Source organism: Hyperolius riggenbachi, chromosome 7, assembly GCF_040937935.1.
Source record: "Hyperolius riggenbachi isolate aHypRig1 chromosome 7, aHypRig1.pri, whole genome shotgun sequence".
In the NCBI taxonomy this organism is placed as follows: Eukaryota; Metazoa; Chordata; class Amphibia; order Anura; family Hyperoliidae; genus Hyperolius; species Hyperolius riggenbachi.
This window is the reverse complement of record NC_090652.1, coordinates 210,991,790-211,012,799: the sequence shown is the minus strand read 5'-3', so window position 1 is coordinate 211,012,799 and position 21,010 is coordinate 210,991,790. Positions and strand designations below refer to the sequence as shown.

Below are 21,010 nucleotides of genomic sequence, written 5' to 3'. Positions count from 1 at the left end.
GTATGATCAAATATAGACTGGAACAATAACACTGCTAACTTTATGCAGTGCACATCTATGCATCCGTCAACATCACATACTGGTCTGCTTCTGCTTGATAAAGGTAAGAATGGCCTTTCCCAATTAATATTTGATTAATTTCATGGTAAAATACATTTTTGTATTGAATTTAGCATCTAATGTATTGAGAACAAGTGCAAGGATTACCACCTTGCACCACCAGATACAGCATCGGATTTTAGCAGATAACTGATCACATTTTGATTGGAACAATACCACAATACCTCTGCTAATTTTGCACCACTAGGTGCAGCACAAAGCTAAGAGGCTGTCAATCACCTGTCCCTCCAACATCTCTCCCATGCTCAACTCAGATAAGGACAATCTTGTAAGGTACATACACACCAAAAGGTAAATCATGCGAAACGAGTGATGAACAATCATTTCACAATCTATCATTGACCATATCTGTGCAATCTAATGTAAAACAACAGCAGAAGACTGCAAACAAAATGCCAAAGGATCGTTTAAAACAACCCTGAAGTGGAAAAAAATGATGATATAATGAATAATTTGTGTAGTACGGATAATGAATAGAAAATTAGTAGCAAAGAAAAGAGTCTCATATTTTTATTTTCAGTTATATAGTTTTTTTTTATAACATTGCATCATACTGTCACAGTTGCAGTTTTAAAACCACACTCTTTTAAGCTATAAAACAAAGCAGAAATAATGACCCTTTGAGCAACCCTGCAGTAAAACCTTATCTCAAGCTAACTCTCAATGTTTCTTAGCTGTTTAAAGTAAACCTGAGATTAATGAAAAGGAAACATTTATATATTCCTGGGGCTCCCTCCAGCCCCCTTCGGCCTGATCTGTCCCTTGCCGTCTTCCTCCATTGCCTCCTCATTCCTCTGCTATGGCTCCCAGTAACTTTGGGAGTCGGGGCTTACTGCACACAGTACTACTGCACAGGCACAGAATGCTGGATGGGGAGCGCGCACAGCAACACTGCGCTGACTGGCCCCGACTGGCCAAAGTTACCGGGAGGATTGCTGAGGATGGTGGCGAAGGAGCAATTAGGCCGAAGGGGGCTGGAGGAAGCCCCAGGCATGTATGAATTTTCTTTTTAAATCATCTCAGGTGCAGAAAACAGGGCTGTATGCAGCTCTTTTGCACAGATGATAACTGAAGTTTTTTACTCCTTCTGCACTGAAAAATAATATGAGTCCCCTTTCTTTGCTACTAATGTTCTCTTCCCTAGCTGTACTACACATACAATTAGGTTTGCTTTAAGTTCTTTGTTTCTCTCATTTTTGAACAACACCTGAACGCTGAGCCATTTATTTCAAACAGTTTTTTCTTCCTATGTTTACGAAGATTTACACCCCAGAACTGTTTAATTTTTGCCCTGAATTAATTGGGAAAGGCTGTAGTTTTTGGTATTTTTTTTTGTTAAAAATCATTTATCATACAATTTCATTAAAAGAAATCTAATAGTAATTGGCAAGCTGTAGACTGACATGTTCAAATCCTTTGTTGAGGAATGTAGATATGTAGGTGATAGTCATGAAATTGTGAGGTACAGTTAGTGGGATAAATGGCTCAATGCACTCTGCAAAGCGCTGTAGAAACACAAGTAGTAGTAATAATAGTATTAGTATGGGTTTATTTGAAAAACAAAAATAAAATGCTTTATCACAGTTTGTATCACATTGTTGCACATTACAACATTTTCCAAAGGATTATTCTGCCTATTCATAAAATCCCATGGTTTCTTTTGTGAAGAAAACACTGCTGCAATGTTGCCTCTGAAGTGGTTGGTCATTTACTGGCTGTATTGCTTCATATGTTTGTAAAATCATGTGACCTTGTATCCAATCAGAAAACAGGAGAACTTCTCACCCCTTCCTCATTAAAAAATTGATGCTTTATCGTGACAGAGACAGGCATGCACTCTTTTGTGTAGCGTAGCAAAATAGTGGAAAATTGGTACTAGCAATGTTTTACATGGTATCTTTATATACAGCAACCAAACTGTTGCACTAATTTCTGTGTCAAAGACACAAAATTACAGCCATTATGCCCATGCACGTGCATGGGGGGGATACATAAAAAAAGGCCCCTTTGGCTGTGAAAAGGAAGCCCACGGCAGTGATAAGCTCCACCCACCATACTCAGGAAGTCCCACCCACCACTGTGTGACGCTCCTTCCCCATCTGGGACAATTTGTTATAAAGGGGTCCCATACAGGATCCTAGTGTAACCATCCCTGCAGCTGTATGGGAGCAGATAAGATTGTGTCTCCCTGACAGCAGTGACCTCTCCCTCCCCCAGCATTCACAGTGACCTCTCCCTCCCCCAGCATCCACAGTGACCTCTCCCTCCTCCTAGGACCCATACTGACCTCTCCCTTCCCAGCATTAGCACTGCAGTGCTCCTGCCTCACCAAGCACCCACACTGACCTCTCCCTCCCCCAGCACCCACATTGACCTTTCCCTCCACCAATGGCACCCTTCCTGCCCCCAGCAGCACCCATAGTGACCTCCCTCAGCACCTAAACTGACCTCCCCCAGCACCCCCAGTGACCTCTCCCTTCCCCAGCACCCCCAATGACTTCCCCTTCCTGCATCACCCACGCTGACCTCTACTTCTCCCAACATCCACACATGCTCCTTCCCCACATGGCTGGCACAAAGTACTCACACTCACATGACACCAAGGCCTGATATTGCACTCAGTACTCACACCTGCACACAGCCTCCACATGGCACCCATTTAACCAGTACTCGCACCCAAAGTAACTGCATTTAAAGTGGACCTGAACTCAGACCTCCTCTCTGCTCTAAAAGATACACGAAGAGCATAATGACCTTTAAAGAGAACCCGAGGTGTGTTTGAAGAATGTTATCTGCATACAGAGGCTGGATCTGCCTATACAGCCCAGCCTCTGTTGCTATCCCAAAACCCCCTAAGGTCCCCCTGCACTCTGCAATCCCTCATAAATCACAGCCGTGCGCTGTGCGGGCTGTGTTTACATCTGTAGTGTCAGTCTCGGCTGCTCCCCCGCCTCCTGCATAGCTCCGGTCCCTGCCCCCGTCCCTTCCCTCCAGTCAGCGGTGAGGGAAGGGACGCAGACGGGGACCAGAGTTCTGCAGGAGGTGGGGAGAGCAGCAGACTGACACTACAGAGATAAACATAGCCCGCTGCGACACGCTGTGTGTCGACAGCGAGGCTGTGATTTATGAGGGATTGCAGAGTGCAGGGGGACCTTAGGGGGGTTTGGGATAGCAACAGAGGCTGGGCTGTATAGGCAGATCCAGCCTCTGTATGCAGATAACATTCTTCAAACCCACCTCGGGTTCTCTTTAAAGCACATACACACGCCTGATTCCTTCAAACGACGGGTCGTCAGACCTTCCCGTGGGGCGGCCGTTCTGACGACAGTATCCTCGTGTATACAGTCTGTTGGCAGGCTGATAAGGCTGGTTTTGACTGAAACCAGCCTTATCAGCCTGCTAACAGACTTTACACACAGGCAAACTGTCGTCAGAACGACCCGTCGTTTGAAGGAATCAGGCGTGTGTATGCGCCTTTAAACAAAAACATTTCTTTGTTACATCTGATACAAATCCTAAAATAAATCTGCAGAGTTTCTACTTCCTGATTCATGGAAGCAGACATATTGTTTAAGTTCAAAGAGAAGTAACAGTACCTGGCACCAAATGCAGCAGGGCAGACACACCAGGACTGGGACCAGGACACAGAGCGTGCTCATCCAGAATCCTTGTAATCATACTGCCTCTGAAGAAGCTGGTTTAACCCAGCGAAACAGCTGTCAGGCACTTGATACCCCCACTGCATGTACCTGCTGTCTCCCCCACCGGAATAAAGGGACTTTTAAAGGAGTGGTGCCCCGCTTTTTTCTTCAACTCGATTAGACATATTGTTTACAGCCTGTGCTTTCAAATGGGCGTATCTGCTTATTTGACATAGGCAGTCATGTGACACGGGAGAGGATCAAATTACAATTTGAGATTAGACACAAATGAGGGGAAATTAGACAGCCTAAACTCTCTGAATACATACAGTGTGCATTTCTCCATGTTTTCCCTCTGTCCTGAGTACAAGTTCAGGCCCACTTTAAAACCCACGTGGCATTATTATTATTATTATTGATTTATAAAGTGCCAACATATTCCGTGGTGCTGTAAAAAGTAAGAAACAAACATGGGGTACATAATAGTACAGACAATGGTGTACACCAATATACAAAATACATAATTGGTGACAAAGTAAAAACAATACAAAATACAGAATTGGTAATGACAGTGATAAAAGTAACATGATGAATAAATTGTATAATGATTTCCAGGATGCAAAAGTGGGAGAGAGCCCCCTTTTGTGTGCTTACAATCTAAAGGACATCCCAATGCCCACCCATAGCCAGCACCCAGTACAGACATGGCTCCAAGCCCCACTTGACATCCAGTACACTCACCAAGATCTCACATGGCACTAAGTACCTGCAATCAACACCTGCATGACATTCGATACCCACCAATAGCCAGAATCCATAAGACACCCTGTACCCGCAACCAGAACCCATAAGGCACCCCGCATCTGCATTCAGGACCAACATGACTACCAATACCCCCTAGACATTGCCAGAAAGGAGGAGGGGGGAACATGTGGCCACCGGTGACAGGTCCAACTGACTCCATACCATTGAATGCAGCCAGCGCTTCTGTGACTGAATGTATGTATCAAGTGGAGGGGTTCAGGGAGATGTTTTGGGACAGTTGAAAAGTCGGGGGGGGGGCGCAGGTGAAAGTCACTTGTCACTGCAGGGCAAGGGGGTGAGGGGAGTCCCCCACCACTTGTTGGTACTACTGTGCATTTCGGGGGGGGGGGGGGGGGGGGCTATTTTTTATAAGTGTGGACCCTCTACATGGCCCTGATTATGCCCCTGCTTAGAATCTGTTGTGCATTCTGTCTCAGGTATTTACTGTGTAGTTCTGCAGAAGAACTACAAATATGTTAGATAAAACCAAGATTGTACTTGCCTGTGAGGTTCCATGAATCATATGACTTTGTTTCAAGCAGGATGCATTATTTCACAGTTCATCCATTTTTAAGACTACGTTCTAAATCTCATAAAGGTGCATCCTCCTATTCTATCACACACAATAACAGTTCTGCTTTATTGAATCCATAGAGTCCTGCAGAGTGCTTGCTATACTTATCAGTTACACTGCAGTTCGATCTCTGGCACAGGCAGAAAAATGCATTTTTTTAAAGATCTTTCCTGGTAACGTTTAAAGTAAATGAAGTGGCAAAGGAAAGAAATAGAGGGAGTGAGAGTCTGCTGGACCCCTGTAGCCTAGTTCAGATAATCTGCTAGTGGCTATTGCAACATCTATCTGGTAACAGGATTCTGGGAAAAGCAGGATTTGCCACACCAATCTATTCTCAGATGGCACACATTAACTAGACATGTTTAGTGTCCAGTACTGTGCACATCATAAAGTATTACATGAAAGTTCCGACAGTATGCAGCTGAGAGGTCTGGTTTTTACCTCTCTACATGCTGTTACATCTTGTCTTACCAATCTCTGTGAAAAAATGGATACATCCTTAACAGGGCCTGATTTACCATGAGGCACTGTAGGCAGGTGCCTACAGGCGCCTGATGATGGAAAGGCGGTTCACTCTCCTCCCAGAATGCCTCCCTCCCTCCTTTCCTGTGCAAAGTCCTGACCAGAGTTTAAATAAGAGGTTACTCACTTGGATTTCAGCATTCCACTGATGAGATCTCCCTTCAGTCTAAGGCACATCTAGTTACTTAACACTGATGGTACCACTGGCTTCCTAATAGTACTAAGAGGCACCTGTAGCTACCTATGATGGGCAAGAGCAGTAAGGGTGAAGTGACAGCTGACCCAACCAGCAAACTTGCGGTGTGGTTCGGTGGGGGTTTGTAGGTTCACGGAGGGCAAAGTCTAGGGTGCCAGGACATCTGTGCCTATAGGCTCTTGTGATGTAAATCCAGGCCCGATCCTTAAAGCGGACCCAAACCAAATATTTTTTTAATTCAAAATATTTAGTTGCACTACTCTGACACATACAAAGATAAATAAACACTCCTTCAAGCCTATGAGCATTTCAGTGCATGCTTTTCACCCTTCTCTTTTCAGTTTTCATAACTAGGGTTATACAGGTGGCAGCCATTAGCAATTCCTCCTTTGCCGGACACCATCTACTCCACCAGTTTGCCGGTTTCTGTCCCGTCAATATGAAAGGAAGGGAGTGGTTCCTCCAATAAATGTTAAATATTTTATATTTGTCATCATGCAGCTGAAAAAAGGCTGCTATGTATTATTGTAATGTAGAAAATAGATTTTATTTCTGAAATCTTGTATTTTTAATTTGGGTCCAATTTAACCATAAATCACTGTGTTTTGAAACAAAACTTATTGTTAAAGATAGCTGTCCTTGGACACAAACTACCATGGACATTGTACACTTTCTATGCAATTGCATACACGTGACATTAAAGAGGAACTCCAGGGAAAATAATGTAATACAAAAAATGCTTAATTTTTACAAAAATTATGTTTAGTCAGTGTTTGCCAGTTGTAAAATCTTTCCTTTCCCTGATTTACGTTCAGACATTTATCACATGGTAATATTTTTACTGCTGGCAGGTGATGTCACTGGAAGGAGATGCTGCTTGCTTTTTTTGCAGTTGGAATCAGCTGTAAACAGCTGTTATTTTCCACAATGCAACAAGGCTTCCACAGTGTGATGTGTGTGATGTCAGTACCTCAGTGCTGTGAGGCGCTGACATCATACTGTGGGAGGGGTTTCACTTCAAAATCAGCCATACAGAGCCCTCTGATGATCCGTTTGAGAAAAGGAATAGATTTTTCATGGGAAAGGTGGTATCAGCTACTGATTGGGATGAAGTTCAATTCTTGGTTACAGTTTTTCTTTAAAGGTGGCCATACACTGGTCAATTGGCCATCAGATTCGACCAACAGATAGATCCCTCTCCGATCGAATCTGATCAGAGAGGGATCGTATGGTCACCTTACTGCAAACAGATTGTGAATCGATTTCAGCCTGAAACCGATCACAATCTGTTGAGCTGCCGCTGCTGCCCCCCCCCCCCCCCCCCCCTCATACATTACCTGTTCCGGCCGGCACGAGTCCCCTGGTCTCATTACCTGGTTCCGGACGGAAATCGATCGTTCTGTCAGCGGTGTGCGTGGCGATTTTACAGCCAAATCAAATCGGCCGTATATCGGCGGTAAAGTCGTTAGGTGTATGGGCCCCTTTAGCCTGATTCACTGACATTTGCATTATGCTTCAGAATCAGAATCACTTTTACTCGCCAAGTACAACAGGGGTCATACTCGGAGTCAGAATTCTTTGTGGTTCACATGGCATAGGCGGAGTACATGAGACGGCAATACAGATGTGCATGACAGACATTTACAGATGTTTACAGATGCGCAATAGTACATATGACCTGCACATTTACAATCACAGGGCAGGAGATCAAAAGTTAGTGCAACCCATGGGGCCTACATTAAGTCTTTTAGTTCAATTCAATTTTAGCCTCATAGTAAATGTTATGTACTGTAAATAGTGTAAGCATGTGATGTTATGAAAGCAACATATACTGTATGTTACCCGTATTACGTGTGATCGGGCTCTTTCAGGGGCTGCTGAGGTGAATTCACCACCCGTAGGCTGCTCTCTCACGGGCACCGGCCAGGCACTTTTCAATACAATATATTCACTATACATGTATCCACAGTTGCCCCAGTTCTGTTACTAGGTTTCTAGACTTGCAATGCATCTCTTGGGATTCTATAGCTCAAATGGGATCCCTTAGGGTGGTTCTTGCACACTAGCATTTCAAAAATGTTATTTTTTGGGGGGAAGGGGAGTGAGAAAGGGTAGAATGTGAATGCTGAGACCGTGGACTATAATAACACAGATCCAATCCATGAACAGAAGGGGTCAGTAATCACATTGCATGCAGGAACATAGAGGAGGCAACTGAATTAAGTCTCTCAGTAAACTTACAGAGCATATGCATACATGATAAGGAAGATAGACATTTAAGACACACTTCAGTTATAAGGTGACATTGCAGAGTAGTGTGGTGCTGAATATAATTTACAATTTATTTTTTTGTTTAGTACAGGATGTGTTTGATGTTTAAAGATGAACCATAATGACATAAAGTAGAATGTAATAAATTATTCAGGAAACCCATTTTTACATTAATTATCCTGGATTTAGCATCAGAAACACTTCTTATATCTATGTATTGCTGTATATTGGTTTGCAACCCCGCCATCCCTGTGATGATTATTGGCTGAGCCAATAATATGTAAATATTTACCTTCCTGGCTCTAGCGCAGGCGCAGTATCAGCTCTCCACTCTGAGATAGCCGGAAATAGCCGATCGCTGTTGGTCCGCTCTTCTGCGCACGCGCAAGTCTCCTGCACCTGCATAGTAGAGCGGACCCGACAGAGATCAGCTATTTTTGTCGATCTCTGTGCTGAGAGCCGCAACAGCGCCCAGCTGGAGCCAGGGAAGGTAAATATATCAAGCCTTGTCAGGCTTGTCGAGCCAGGATTGTGGGTCGCTTCGAGGGAGCCAGCGCTGGATTGCCTGCAGCTACAGGGGTGGGGGAAGCTTCATTGGGACCCTGAGGCTTCCCCCTCCCGAAGTAAGTACCCCCCAGGGGAACTTTTTTTTATAGAGTCTCTTTAAATGGCCAATTATTGGCCAATTTTACCACTTCCATGTAGTATGATAGCCAACAGATTTTGAATACTTTGAGGCTAGGTTCACAGCGGTCATTTGCAGAATGCAATCGTGGTTGGGGTGTCTTGGCACCCTATGGAAAAAAATACAGGAGACAAAAAAGGGAGCCAAATAGTGCAGTATGTCAATAATAGGTGTGTGGATAAATCAATTGATTGAAAGGGCTACTCACAAAGGAGGGTTGCAAGGGGCAACCGACCACAGGAAGCAGGTGGAGACCATAAACCCGACTCCACTCGGGGTGGTCCTGGACGGACCTGGTTGCGGTCGCTCTCTTAGACGAAAAAGGATGGACAAAACATTAACCGTGGTAAAACAACGGGTGTTCTGTCACCACCCCTCGGACAAACATGTACCCACCCCCGTACACATTTGCAGAATGCATGCATTATAATGTGTTATAATGAGAGTGTGAACTGCATGTTAAAAGAAGTCATGTAGCGGGCAGGATGAGTGGGGAGAAAAGTGATCTCGGCTGAAACAATCCGCCCAAATGATTGCTGGTCGAGGCTTCGGGGGGCATTGCGGGCCATTGTACATATGCTAGATTCTCGAGCAGAGGTGATCATTATTGGCGTGTGCATGAGGCTTAGGAAAGTATACTTTCTAGGGTGTATTTCACTCTGAACTGCTGCAACATTACCTGCTTTCGTCCATAAGCTAGTATTGCTCCAGTCAAATCCAGAAGTGTACTGAGTTCCATCTTGAACTTTTTTCTTCTGTGGCGATGGCTTCTGTGGGAATGCTTGCTTTGTGATGCATTCCATGAGGGCAAGGCCAAGTCCTCAGAATAAAGAACCAGGGGTCCTCTCTTAGTGCTGTATGTTTTATGAGTTGGAACCTCGTTGTGGAGAGACGCATATTTACCAGCAAGGAAACGTCTCAGCTGGAAATCACGGTGGGATCTCCAGTTGAAGTAGTCCTAAAACGATAAATGTACATACAAATCAGTCTACGTGCATACGGTGCAGTCTAAGAAAATATTACTTCCAGGTTGTTATGATGCATGAAGCCTAAAACTAAAAAGCTAATTCTTCACTTTATTGTCACATCAAAACTACTGGGGAAGTGATTCTATTTTTGCAATTATTTATTTATAGAAACAGGCCCATGGCTGTTTTTTCCAAATACTTGAGGCCCAGCTAATGTCTTCTTCCCCATTTCTTATAAAGTTACATAGTTACATAGTTATTTGGGTTGAAAAAAGACATACGTCCATCAAGTTCAACCAGAGAACAAAGTACAACACCAACACCAGCCTACTCCCTCACATATCCCTGTTGATCCAGAGGAAGGCGAAAAACCCTTACAAGGCATGGTCCAATTAGCCCCAAAAGGGAAAAAAATTCCTTCCCGACTCCAGATGGCAATCAGATAAAATCCCTGGATCAACATCATTAGGCATTACCTAGAAATTGTAGCCATGGATGTCTTTCAACGCAAGGAAAGCATCTAAGCCCCTTTAAATGCAGGTATAGAGTTTGCCATAACTACTTCCTGTGGCAATGCATTCCACAGTTAGCACATTCAAAACAGATAACCTAATTTTCAGTCCAGGGCCGGCGCTGCCATTAAGGCAAAGGGAGCAATTGCCCCAGGCCCGACAGCCGCTGGGCCCCCCAGTGCTGCCAGAACTCCAAGTGGTCTTCTTCCGACTACTCCCGCTCCTGTAATTTGTGTGTTTGGCTGCACAGCATTGCAGCACTGCATAGGGAATGTGTAGGCCACACATGTCTGCACTAAAGCCCCCACAATCCCTTGCATCGCCTACTGCCTGTACCAGGTGACCACTCATTGAGAGCAGTAGGAGATGCAAGGGATTTTCGGGCTGTACTGTGAACCCATGTGGCCTCTGCATATCCTATTTGCCATACACAACTAGCGGCTGTCACTTGGTCCGGGTGGGCATGCAGTGGGCCAGATCTGTAGCCCCAGGGACTGACTGGGAAAGGGGCAGATTACCTTTGCCCGGGTTCCCCGTGCGGCTTAAACCAGCCCTGTTTCAGTCATTGCTGTTATAGTTTATCATGTTCCATTTCATTAAACCATAGATCACCTCCCCAAACCCTGTGATTCCTGCAGTAGCTCTACACTCATGGCCTGTTTCCACTCCAGCCGAATCGCAGCTGTTTCCCGCATGGGATTTCGAAAGCAGAAATGCAGCCTATTGAAATTAAAAGGCTGCATTCAAAAAGACATTTCGTTTCTCCACCTTATTTATGTCAAGTTTAAATCAGTACGAGCCTAAACTTCCTGCCTGGCCTTAAATTATTTAACTGATAAGCTACAGTATATGAGCTTCTTTTTTTTTAAACATATGGGCTCATAAGCAATTACGTTTTTCTCCTAAGATTTCTCCTTGGAGACATTTTCTCATCTTCTTTTTAGAACAACTTTTCAGCACTTTGCACTTGAAAAAGTACCAAAAGTAGGTGAAAAAAAAGTGCATTTATTGACAAGTTTCAGAATATCCCTTAGGAGTAAACTCAGGAGAAAAAGTCCATGGGCCCATAAGCAATTAACTTTTTCTCCTTATAAGGTGCCCATACATCTAGCGATTTTGAAGTACGATCGACCATTCGATTCGATCATTTTATCGAATCAGGAATTCCATAATTCCCAATCGATGAAAAGTGTCTGATATGCCGAATCGACCAGTTTACTCGATCCACCTTGATGCAAGATATCGGTTGATTACACAGGAATCGGCTACTGTTCACATATCATTCAATCGATTTTGCATTCAGAGCATGGTGACACAACATTGGTTAGATCGATTAGTGAAGGTGAATCGCATAGGAATTGCTTGTAGTGTGTGGCTTACAAGTCGATCGATTTTCGATCAACTATACTGAAGTTCCCCAATAAAGTTGATCACTTTGTTGATTGAATCAGAATCGCTAGATGTATGGCTACCTGAAGTTTACTGTTAGATGATATTTTCACACCTTGTCAATATAAAGCAAAATAATTTTGATAGTACCTTTTTCACCTATTTTTATGATACTTTCTTCAAATGTAAAGTGATGAAAAGGTATTTTAAAGAGAAGCTGAAAAATGATTTAGTAGAAAACTCTGGAACAAAAGTGAATTGCATTTCTACACTGCGTCCTGTTATAATGTTCTTATCTTGTACTACAACCAGTCAGAAAAGGCTCTGTATTTAGGTTTAAAAACAACATCTTGTAGACACAGGTGAACACATTAGAGGGCTGCTGCATTCACTGTGTTATCCATGGAGAGCAAAGGCAAAAGACAGTGAGGAGCAGATGCCGCAAACACGCCTACATCAAGGGAGGAGAAGGAACATCAATAGGACAGATAGGCTTCTAATCTGTTTGAATGAGTATAGAAGTATTTCCCAACCAAAGCCCACTAACTGTATTTCCACAAAGCCCACTAACTGCACATATTCACAGGTGAGGTATTTAGTGCTTCAGTAGTGCTGATTAACTACCATATATACTTTACTATAAGTCTAGAAAGGTCTGACTCACTAAATAAAGTATAGGGGTCATTTGTACAGGAGTTGGACCTACATTTCTGACTCATAGTCGAGGGGATGGGGGCTGCACTGCTCTCAACCTTTGCAGAGCGAGCTGGAGTGACCTTTATGCTTTATAATGGTAGCCTGGTCGATTTGCCATCAGATCAGACCAACAGATAGATCTCTCTCTGATCGAATGTGATCAGAGAGGGATCATATGGCTGCCTTTACTGCAAACAGATTGTGAATCGATTTCAGCATGAAACCGATCACAACCTGTGAAGCTGCCGCTGTTGGTGGGCCTTTAGGACTGGGTTGGATAACAAGGGATTATAACCTCCTATTTCTATCTGTAACTGGATGGCTGGCTTTGTTTGCTCTGCCCATAGACATGGGACTTTTGCCCACACTGTTTCTCAAGTCTGTGGATGTCTTCTGTACCATACTATTAATCACTAGACACGTCACATGTACCGCATATTCCAGAAAATGTACTTCTTCTGGTAACAATTTTTCAAAAGTATTTATCTGCAGTTTCCATCATCATTCTTAGTTACTGTAATGCATTAGAGGTGACTAGAGCTTTCATCAGTAAGAGGATTGCGTGCTACTACCACATTAGAGGTTTGTGATAGCTTCCCTCATGTTACCTGGACTGGGATCAGAATTTCCTATTCTAGCTCTTACCCTGGACACATAAAGTATAACTTTGCACTTCTGTATCTAACTTAAATGCATCTGTCAACACATATAGAGAACTCTCAGGGGAAATAATAAAACACTTATAAATCATTCAGTGTTGTGAGTTTCAGTGGGATGAACTCAAGAAAAATACTGAAGGATATGCAGGCTCTCACAAATAAATATGATAGACTTTATCAGCCATGATGAAAGATGTTAAAAGGCAAATGGAATTTCAGATAAGGTAAAACATCTTATATCTATTCAGAATACTCTCAAAAAAGATACATATAATCTTTCAGAAAGACACCTTCATATTTTTGGAGGTTCCATTGGCCCATGCAAATTCAATGGAAGGTTAGGATTAGAGATGGCCCGAACCTTCGATTTTAGGTTCCTCCGCAAACGTTCGCGAACATGTGAACTTTTGCGAACCGCAATAGACTTCAATGGGGAGGCGAACTTTGAAAACTAGAAACATTTATGCTGGCCACAAAAGTGATGGAAAAGATGTTTCAAGGGGTCTAACATCTGAGTTTTTGCATGGATGAGTGGGATAGACGCCAAAAGTCCCGGGGAAAAATCTGGATTTGACGCAAAGCAGCGTTTTAAGGGCAGAAATCACATTGCATGCTAAACTGGAGGCCTAAAGTGCTTTCAAACATCTTGCATGTATATCAATCAGGGAGTGCAATTAGAGTACTGCTTCACACTGACACACCAAAATCACTGTGTAACGCACCGCAAACAGCTGTTTGTGTTGTGGCGGCCGTGCTGGACTGGTGCGCACCATGACCAGAGTGCAGGCGATAGTGGTTTTCAAACCCATATGGTTGCCAGGCTGAGGTAGCTCAATGACAGAACAACAGTGACTGTCCAGCTGATCGAATTTGGTCTGTCCACAATGAAGCAACTACCTTATTATCTTTGGTATGCCACCCCCGAGACACTCATATAGCCGTCAGTCATTGCTTCATTGTAATACGCAAGCCCCTTCACCGCGGCAAGGTAACGATCACGAAGGGGAATTGACACATGTACATGCCTTTTGTTTTGTTGTTGCAGCTGCAGTGCAGCCAGAAAAATTAGGCAGGCATGTACACGCACCAGAAAAAATTGTTATTGTTTTTGTTAGCGGCCACTACTAGCAGCGGCCTCAAAAATTCAGGAATCCACCTGGAGTCCTGGACCCTGTTGGTGGAGGCGGAGAAGGCAGTCAAGCGGCCTGCAGGCAGAGATGCTGTGTGGGAACCGACTTAGTCATGGGGCAGGCAGTCGCATGGCGTGGAGGCAGAGATGCTGTGTGTGGGGACTGACTTAGTCTTCGGGCGGGCAGTAGCCCTCCGGGATCCATGCCTCATTCATTTTGATAAAGGTGAGGTACTGAACACTTTTTTGACTTAGGCAACTTCTCTTCTCAGTGACAATGCCTCCAGCTGCACTGAAGGTCCTTTCTGACAGGACGCTTGAGGCAGGGCAAGACAGAAGTTGGATGGCAAATTGGGACAGCTCTGGCCACAGGTCAAGCCTGCGCACCCAGTAGTCCAAGGGTTCATCGCTGCTCACAGTGTCTCCATCCACACTTAAGACCAGGTAGTCGGCTACCTACCGGTTGAGGCGTTGGTGGAGGGTAAATCCGGAAGTGCTAAGGCGAGGCGTTGGACTAAAGAATGTCCACATGTCCGACATCACCATGAGATCGCTGGAGCGTCCTGTCCTTGCCTGCGTGGACATGGGAGAAGGATTACTGGAAGTGGTACCTTTATTGCGTTGTGCTGTGACATCACCCTTAAACGCATTGTAAAGCATAGTTGCCAGCTTGTTCTGCAAGTGCTGCATCCTTTCTCCCTTATGGTGATTTGCAAACATCTCCGCCACTTTGTGCCTATACCGAGGGTCTAGTAGTGTGGCCACCCAGTACAGCTCAATACCCTTGAGTTTTTTTATGCGGGGGTCCCTCAACAGGCTGGACAGCATGAAAGATGCCATCTGCACAAAGTTGGATGCAGACATACTATCCATCTCCTCTTGCTCTTCCTCAGTGATGTCAGCTAAGTTCTCCTCCTCCCCACCAGCCACAAACATTACCACGGGAAAGTTGAGCAGCACAAGCCCCCTACGACACCTGATGCGGTTGTTCTTCCACCTCATCCTCCTCCTCCTAAACAACACCTTCCTCATCATCTGACGCCTCTTCCCCAAATGACTCTTCCTCCTCCTCCTCCCCCCTCTTTGCTGCCGCAGGTGTTGAGGAATCATCTGCTTCTGCTGAGAATTGATCCCACAACTCTTCCTCCTGTTCCTGTTCACACTCCTCCACAGCTTGATCCACCACTCTACGCATGGCACGCTCCAGGAAGAAGGCATATGAGATCAAGTCGCTGATGGCACCTTCACTGTGACTCACCAGGTTTGTCACCTCCTCAAACGGCCACATGAGCCTGCAGGCATTTCGCATCAGTGTCCAGTACTTCGGCCAGAACATCCCCAGACTGTGTCCTTTGACTGTAGTTGTAGAGAAACTGTTTGTCGGCTTTCTCCTGTTCTCTTTTATTTTTGACTATAATCCAATGTCTAGGAGTATAAAGGAAATTATTCATAGACATTGGCCAATTTTGAAGGATGATAGAGAGATCACTAATGATAAAAAAGAAAGACCACTGATTACGTTTAGAAGATGCGAAACAATAGGTAGTCGAATCACGCAAAGTGAGTTCCGCAATGCGATTTCGGGGTTCTAGACCTTGTGGTCATTGTGTGGCTTGTCCTAATATGGCAAAAGGGGAAGTTTTTAAGTTAGGACCAATAGAATGTAAAATTAAAACCCTGATAACGTGTAAAACCGAGTTCGTTGTCTATGTTATTCTTTGTAGTTGCAATAGATATTATATAGGCATGGCAACACGGAGTTTAAAGAGACGGATTAGAGAGCATGTCAAGTCAATTAAATCTAAAGTGGGTTGTCCGGGGCTCATTGAACATATGAATATTGATCATGGAGGGAGGACTTCTGAAATGAAGGGAATAGGGTTGTTACAGGTCCCACCATGTAGTAGAGGAGGGAATAGAGAAACCCTTTTATTGCAGAAAGAAGCTTGGGTAATTAGTATTACAGAGGCTCTGGGCCCGTTGGACCTGAACGAGCATAACGACTTGACATGCTTTCTATGAGTTTAAGCATGATATTAACCGCCAGTATTTTTCTCCCCCTAGTACCTCCCACCTTATGTAGAATAGGACTCTTTTCCGAATAATCTTTGTATAGAATTGAACATTAGATAGGGCATCAAACTTGACTATTTGTGCTAATGCCTGGTCCAAAATGTAGGGTGATTTTTTTATCTTGATTTATGTGCAAAATTAAGATTTGATGAAAGGGCGATTTATTGTTCAAGGATGAGTTTAGATCAGAAATAACAAAAAAAGTTGCTAAATAAATGTATATGCCAGTGTAGGGATAAGATGTTGGTGGAAAGCTAGTTTCCCCCACTAGTTTGCTCCCTTTCCGGCACCACACACGTCCTTTCCTTTTTCTTTCTAAGGTTAGAGGCATGGATTAAATACAGGCAGGGGTTTTTTTTTAACCTCTTTTTTTCGGGCACCAGTGTAGTTTAAGTTTAGGCCACAAGATGGCCACAGCGCGCTAACATCTGAGGCTGCAACACGCAGAGGGGTTGCTTGGCAACCATAACGGCGTGAGGGAAGCCCAGATGACGTCGGCACAGGAAGAGGGGGTGTGTTTTGAGTGACGGCGGCATGCCTAAATAGGCGGAAGACGCCGTCTCTCTCACACTAGAAGCCAACGACGCGCTCCACGCGGATGGACCGGATGGACCCGCGTGGATACGATCATAGGGACTCAAGGCGTGCTTTCTTGCCCCTCTGATGAGGCCCCCAGCAACTATGGGCGAAACGGCTGTTAGGGCAGCAGACCTGGAACATCCCTAAGCGCACCCATGCTTCTATTCTAATCCATGCCTGCCACCACCACGTCTCCGCTCACGCAAGTATAGCCTGCACTGCTTAAATGTCCTGCTCCTCGCTTGCTTTCTAGCTTGACTCTGGCTTATGAGCTTCTGTATATGCTGATGGACAGTACTTGTCACGTTTGCTGTAATGCATTGAAGTGATTTCGTTTGGAAGTTTGCAGCTATCAGATGTGTGTAGTGAAGGAAATAAAAGGTGTCAGTTTTTATCCTGTTAGTGCCTGCCAGCCTTTTCTTTCTTGCAAAATTTGGCTTTCTCCTGTTGTAGCAGGCAGTAGGGATGCTCATTCGGATTCCGCGGAAATGCAATTTCCGAAATTCCGATCGGAAATTGCATTTCTGCATCGGAATGCGGAAATCGGTAATACAAGTGCCGTAGGCGGACTGTAAAATGCAGAAAAGCTGCATCTGCCTAATTTCTGCATTTTACATTACAGTAAAAATCAGCCGACTTTAGCGGTTAATAGCAAAGCCCCCGTAAGTCCTAGAAACACCAAATTTTCAGGGTTTATTAAACAGGATCTTCTGAACAAGATGCAAAAAAAGTTTTCAAAAAGACCTTATAGTTTTTGAGAAAATCGATGTTAAAGTCGGGCGGAATTTCCGCGATTTCCGGCAGAAATTCCGCATTGGAATGCGGAAATTGGTAGCGGAAAGCGGAATCGGTAATCGGTACATGACGGAATGCGGATTTACCGCGGAATCGAAAATTGGCATTCTGACCATCGAACATCAGGAGGGTCGAATTCCAGTGTCAGACGCAAATTCCAGACGCAAATCAAGCGTCTCACCGGCAAGTTGTTTCTCTGCTGAATATCGGCAAAGCGTGCCATGGCCGTGTAAGACCGCCTGAAATGCCCACACACCTTCCTGGACTGCTTTAGGATGTCCTCTAAGCCTGGGTACTTAGACACAAATCTCAGAATTACGAGATTGAGCACATGTGCCATGCAGGGTACATGTGTCAACTTTCCCAAATTCAAAGCCGAAATGAGATTGCTGCCATTGCCACACACCACGTTGCCGATCTCCAGTTGGTGCGGGATCAGCCACTGATCCACCTGTTTGTTCAGAGCAGCCAGGAGAGCTGCTCCAGTGTGACTCTCCGCTTTGACGCAAGACATGTCTAAGATGGTGTGACACCGTCGTACCTGGCATCAGGGCCGAATTTCTGGCAAGGCCACATAGGCCATGGCCTAGGGCACCAGAAATTTAGGGGCGGCTCAGTGAGGGGCAGTAAAGCTGTTTTATGCTGCCATCCCTATCTACAAGGACAGCTTTAACCTTTGAACTCTCTGTCCTGTACTTGTGTCATCCCTGTAAGTTGTGTAAGCGCTATCCTGCAGGTACACATCAGCCTAACTCACATGGAGACACAATGGGCTTGATTCACAAAGCGGTGCTAACTGTTAGCACGCCTGTGAAAACCCCCTTAGCACGTCTAAACGAGCTTTTTGCGCATAAAACTTTACGCGCACAAAACTTTATGCGCGTAAAACTTTACGCGCGTACTGCACAGAGCGATGGGCGCTCCGCGCGAAGTGCCCATTAAAGCCTATGGGACGTAAAAACTTTGCGCGCGTAAAACTTTGCGCGCGCTAAGTTAGCGCGCGATCTGATTGAGAAATCTGGTGCTAACCTACTTAGCACCCTGGTTAGCGCGTCTAAAGACTTTAGACGTGCTAAGTAGGTTAGCACCGCTTTGTGAATCAATCCCAATGGGTCCATCATTAATGAGATGGCAAACATAACATAAAAGTTGTTAAGGAAAACATAACTTGTAATCTATACGCATATTACTGAAATAGCTATTGTCTTTGACATCCAATAATAGAAAGTAAGTAGAATTCTCATTGGGGCACACAGAGACAACAACCATACAGATGGTATACTGTAGTTGGCCTTGGGCGGTAAAAAGTACAAATCCGGCCCTGCCTGGCATACAGCCTAGACCCTGGGGAGCTGGGGCTGTGTAGCTGGAGAGGAGGTTGCAGCACCAGTAGAGTTGAAATGCCACTCAGCCAAGGAGGAGGAGGAGGACGACAGCGAAGAGGATGTAGCAGGAGGAGAGGAGATGGCAGCAGGCCTGCCTGCAAGCCGTAGAGGTGTCACAAGTAGGTCCTCTGCACAGCCACGTATTCCCTGCTTGTCAGCGGTTACCAGGTTGACCCAATGGGCTGTGTAAGTAATGTACCTGCCCTGACCGGGTTTGGCAGACCAGGCATCCGTGGTCAGATGGACCCTTGACCCAACGCTGTGTGCCAGAGATAACACCACTTGCCTCTCAACTTCATGGCACAGTTTGGGTATAGAGATGTTGCGAACCTCCGATTTTCGGTTCGCGAACCCGGTTCGCGAACTTCCACGGAAGGTTCGGTTTGCGTAAAAGTTCGCGAACCGCAATAGACTTCAATGGGGAGGCGAACTTTGAAAAATAGAAAAAATTATGCTGGCCAGAAAAGTGATGGAAAACATGTTTCAAGGGGTCTAACACCTGGAGGGGGGCATGGATGAGTGGGATAGACACCAAAAGCCCCGGGGAAAAATCTGGATTTGACGCAAAGCAGCGTTTTAAAGGCAGAAATCACATTGAATGCTAAATTGCAGGACTAAAGTGCTTTCAAACATCTTGCATGTGTATAAATCAATCAGGGAGTGTAATTAGAGTTCTGCTTCACACTGACACACCAAACTTATTGTGTAACACACCGCAAACAGCTGTTTGCATAGTGACGGCCGTGCTGGACTGGTGCGCACCATGGCCAGAGTGCAGGCCGTGGCAGTTTTCCAGCCCATATGGTCGCCGGGCTGTGATAGCTCAATGATAGAACAACAGTGACTGTCCAGCTGATCGAATTTGGTCTGTTCACAATGAAGCAACGACCTTATTATCTTCTTGTATGTAGGTAGGCATAGGTAGGAGTCCCAGTATAGGTAGGTAGGCATAGGTAGGAGTCCCAGTATAGGTAGGTAGGCATAGGTAGGTGCCTCAGTAGTTAGCTAGGCATAGGTAGGAGACCCAGTATAGGTAGGTAGGCATAAGTAGGAGTCCCAGTATAGGTAGGTAGGCATAGGCAGGTGCCTCAGTAGTTAGCTAGGCATAGGTAGGAGTCCCAGTATAGGTAGGTAAGCATAGGTAGGTGCCTCAGTAGTTAGCTAGGCATAGGTAGGAGACCCAGTATAGGTAGGTAGGCATAGGTAGGTGCCTCAGTAGTTAGCTAGGCATAGGTAGGAGACCCAGTGTAGGTAGGCATAGGTAGGTGTCCCAGTAGTTAGCTAGGCATAGGTAGGAGTCCCAGTATAGGTAGGTAGGCATAGGTAGGTCCCCTAGTATAGGTAGGTAGGTAGGTGTCCCCGTATAGGTAAGTAGGTGCCCCAGTAGTTAGGTAGACATAGGTAGGTGTCCCAGTATAGATAGTTAGGCAGGGCCTGGCTGGCTCAGTAATAACAATTACCAAGGTCCAGCTGCAGGGCTGTATAATGTCAGTGTCAGTGAGCAACACACACAAAAAAAACCACATCAGGAAAACATTATCTCTCAAAAGAGAGCTGAGGGGTGCTATTTTAGCAATAACAATTATCCAGGAGCAAGCCAAGAGCCTAACTAATCTGTCCCTAGGAGAACAAGTCTGCAGCAGCTGTCCCTAGTCTGTCTCTAGCAGGCACAGGAGTGAGTGTAATGGCCGGCGAGCCTGCCTTATATAAGGGGGGGTGGGGCTCCAGGGCTTAGTGTAGCCTGAATGGCTACAATGTGCCTGCTGACTGTGATGCAGAGGGTCAAAGTTGACCCTCATAGTGCATTATGGGGCGAATCAAATTTTCGCAAAAGTTCACCTGGTGCAGGCGAACGCGAACCCCCAAAGTTCGCCTGGAACCGTTCGCCGGCGAACCGTTTGCTACATCTCTATTTGGGTATCGCCTTTTTAGAGAAATAATTGCGGCCTGGTATCTTCCACTGCGGTGTCCCAATGTCCACAAATTTACGGAAGGCCTCAGAGTCCACCAGC

General features: G+C 45.1%; 1 protein-coding gene across 2 annotated transcripts in view; it reads right to left on the bottom strand.

Annotated features, from left to right (window-relative positions):
- KIAA2012 (KIAA2012 ortholog) overlaps nt 1-21,010 on the bottom strand; it is a 331,067-nt gene that overhangs the window by 262,335 nt on the left and 47,722 nt on the right. For both annotated transcript variants that reach the window (XM_068245108.1, XM_068245109.1), the window contains exon 2: nt 9,493-9,771. In XM_068245108.1, the coding sequence (XP_068101209.1) occupies nt 9,493-9,771 (279 nt within the window). The remainder of the gene's footprint in view (nt 1-9,492; nt 9,772-21,010) is intronic.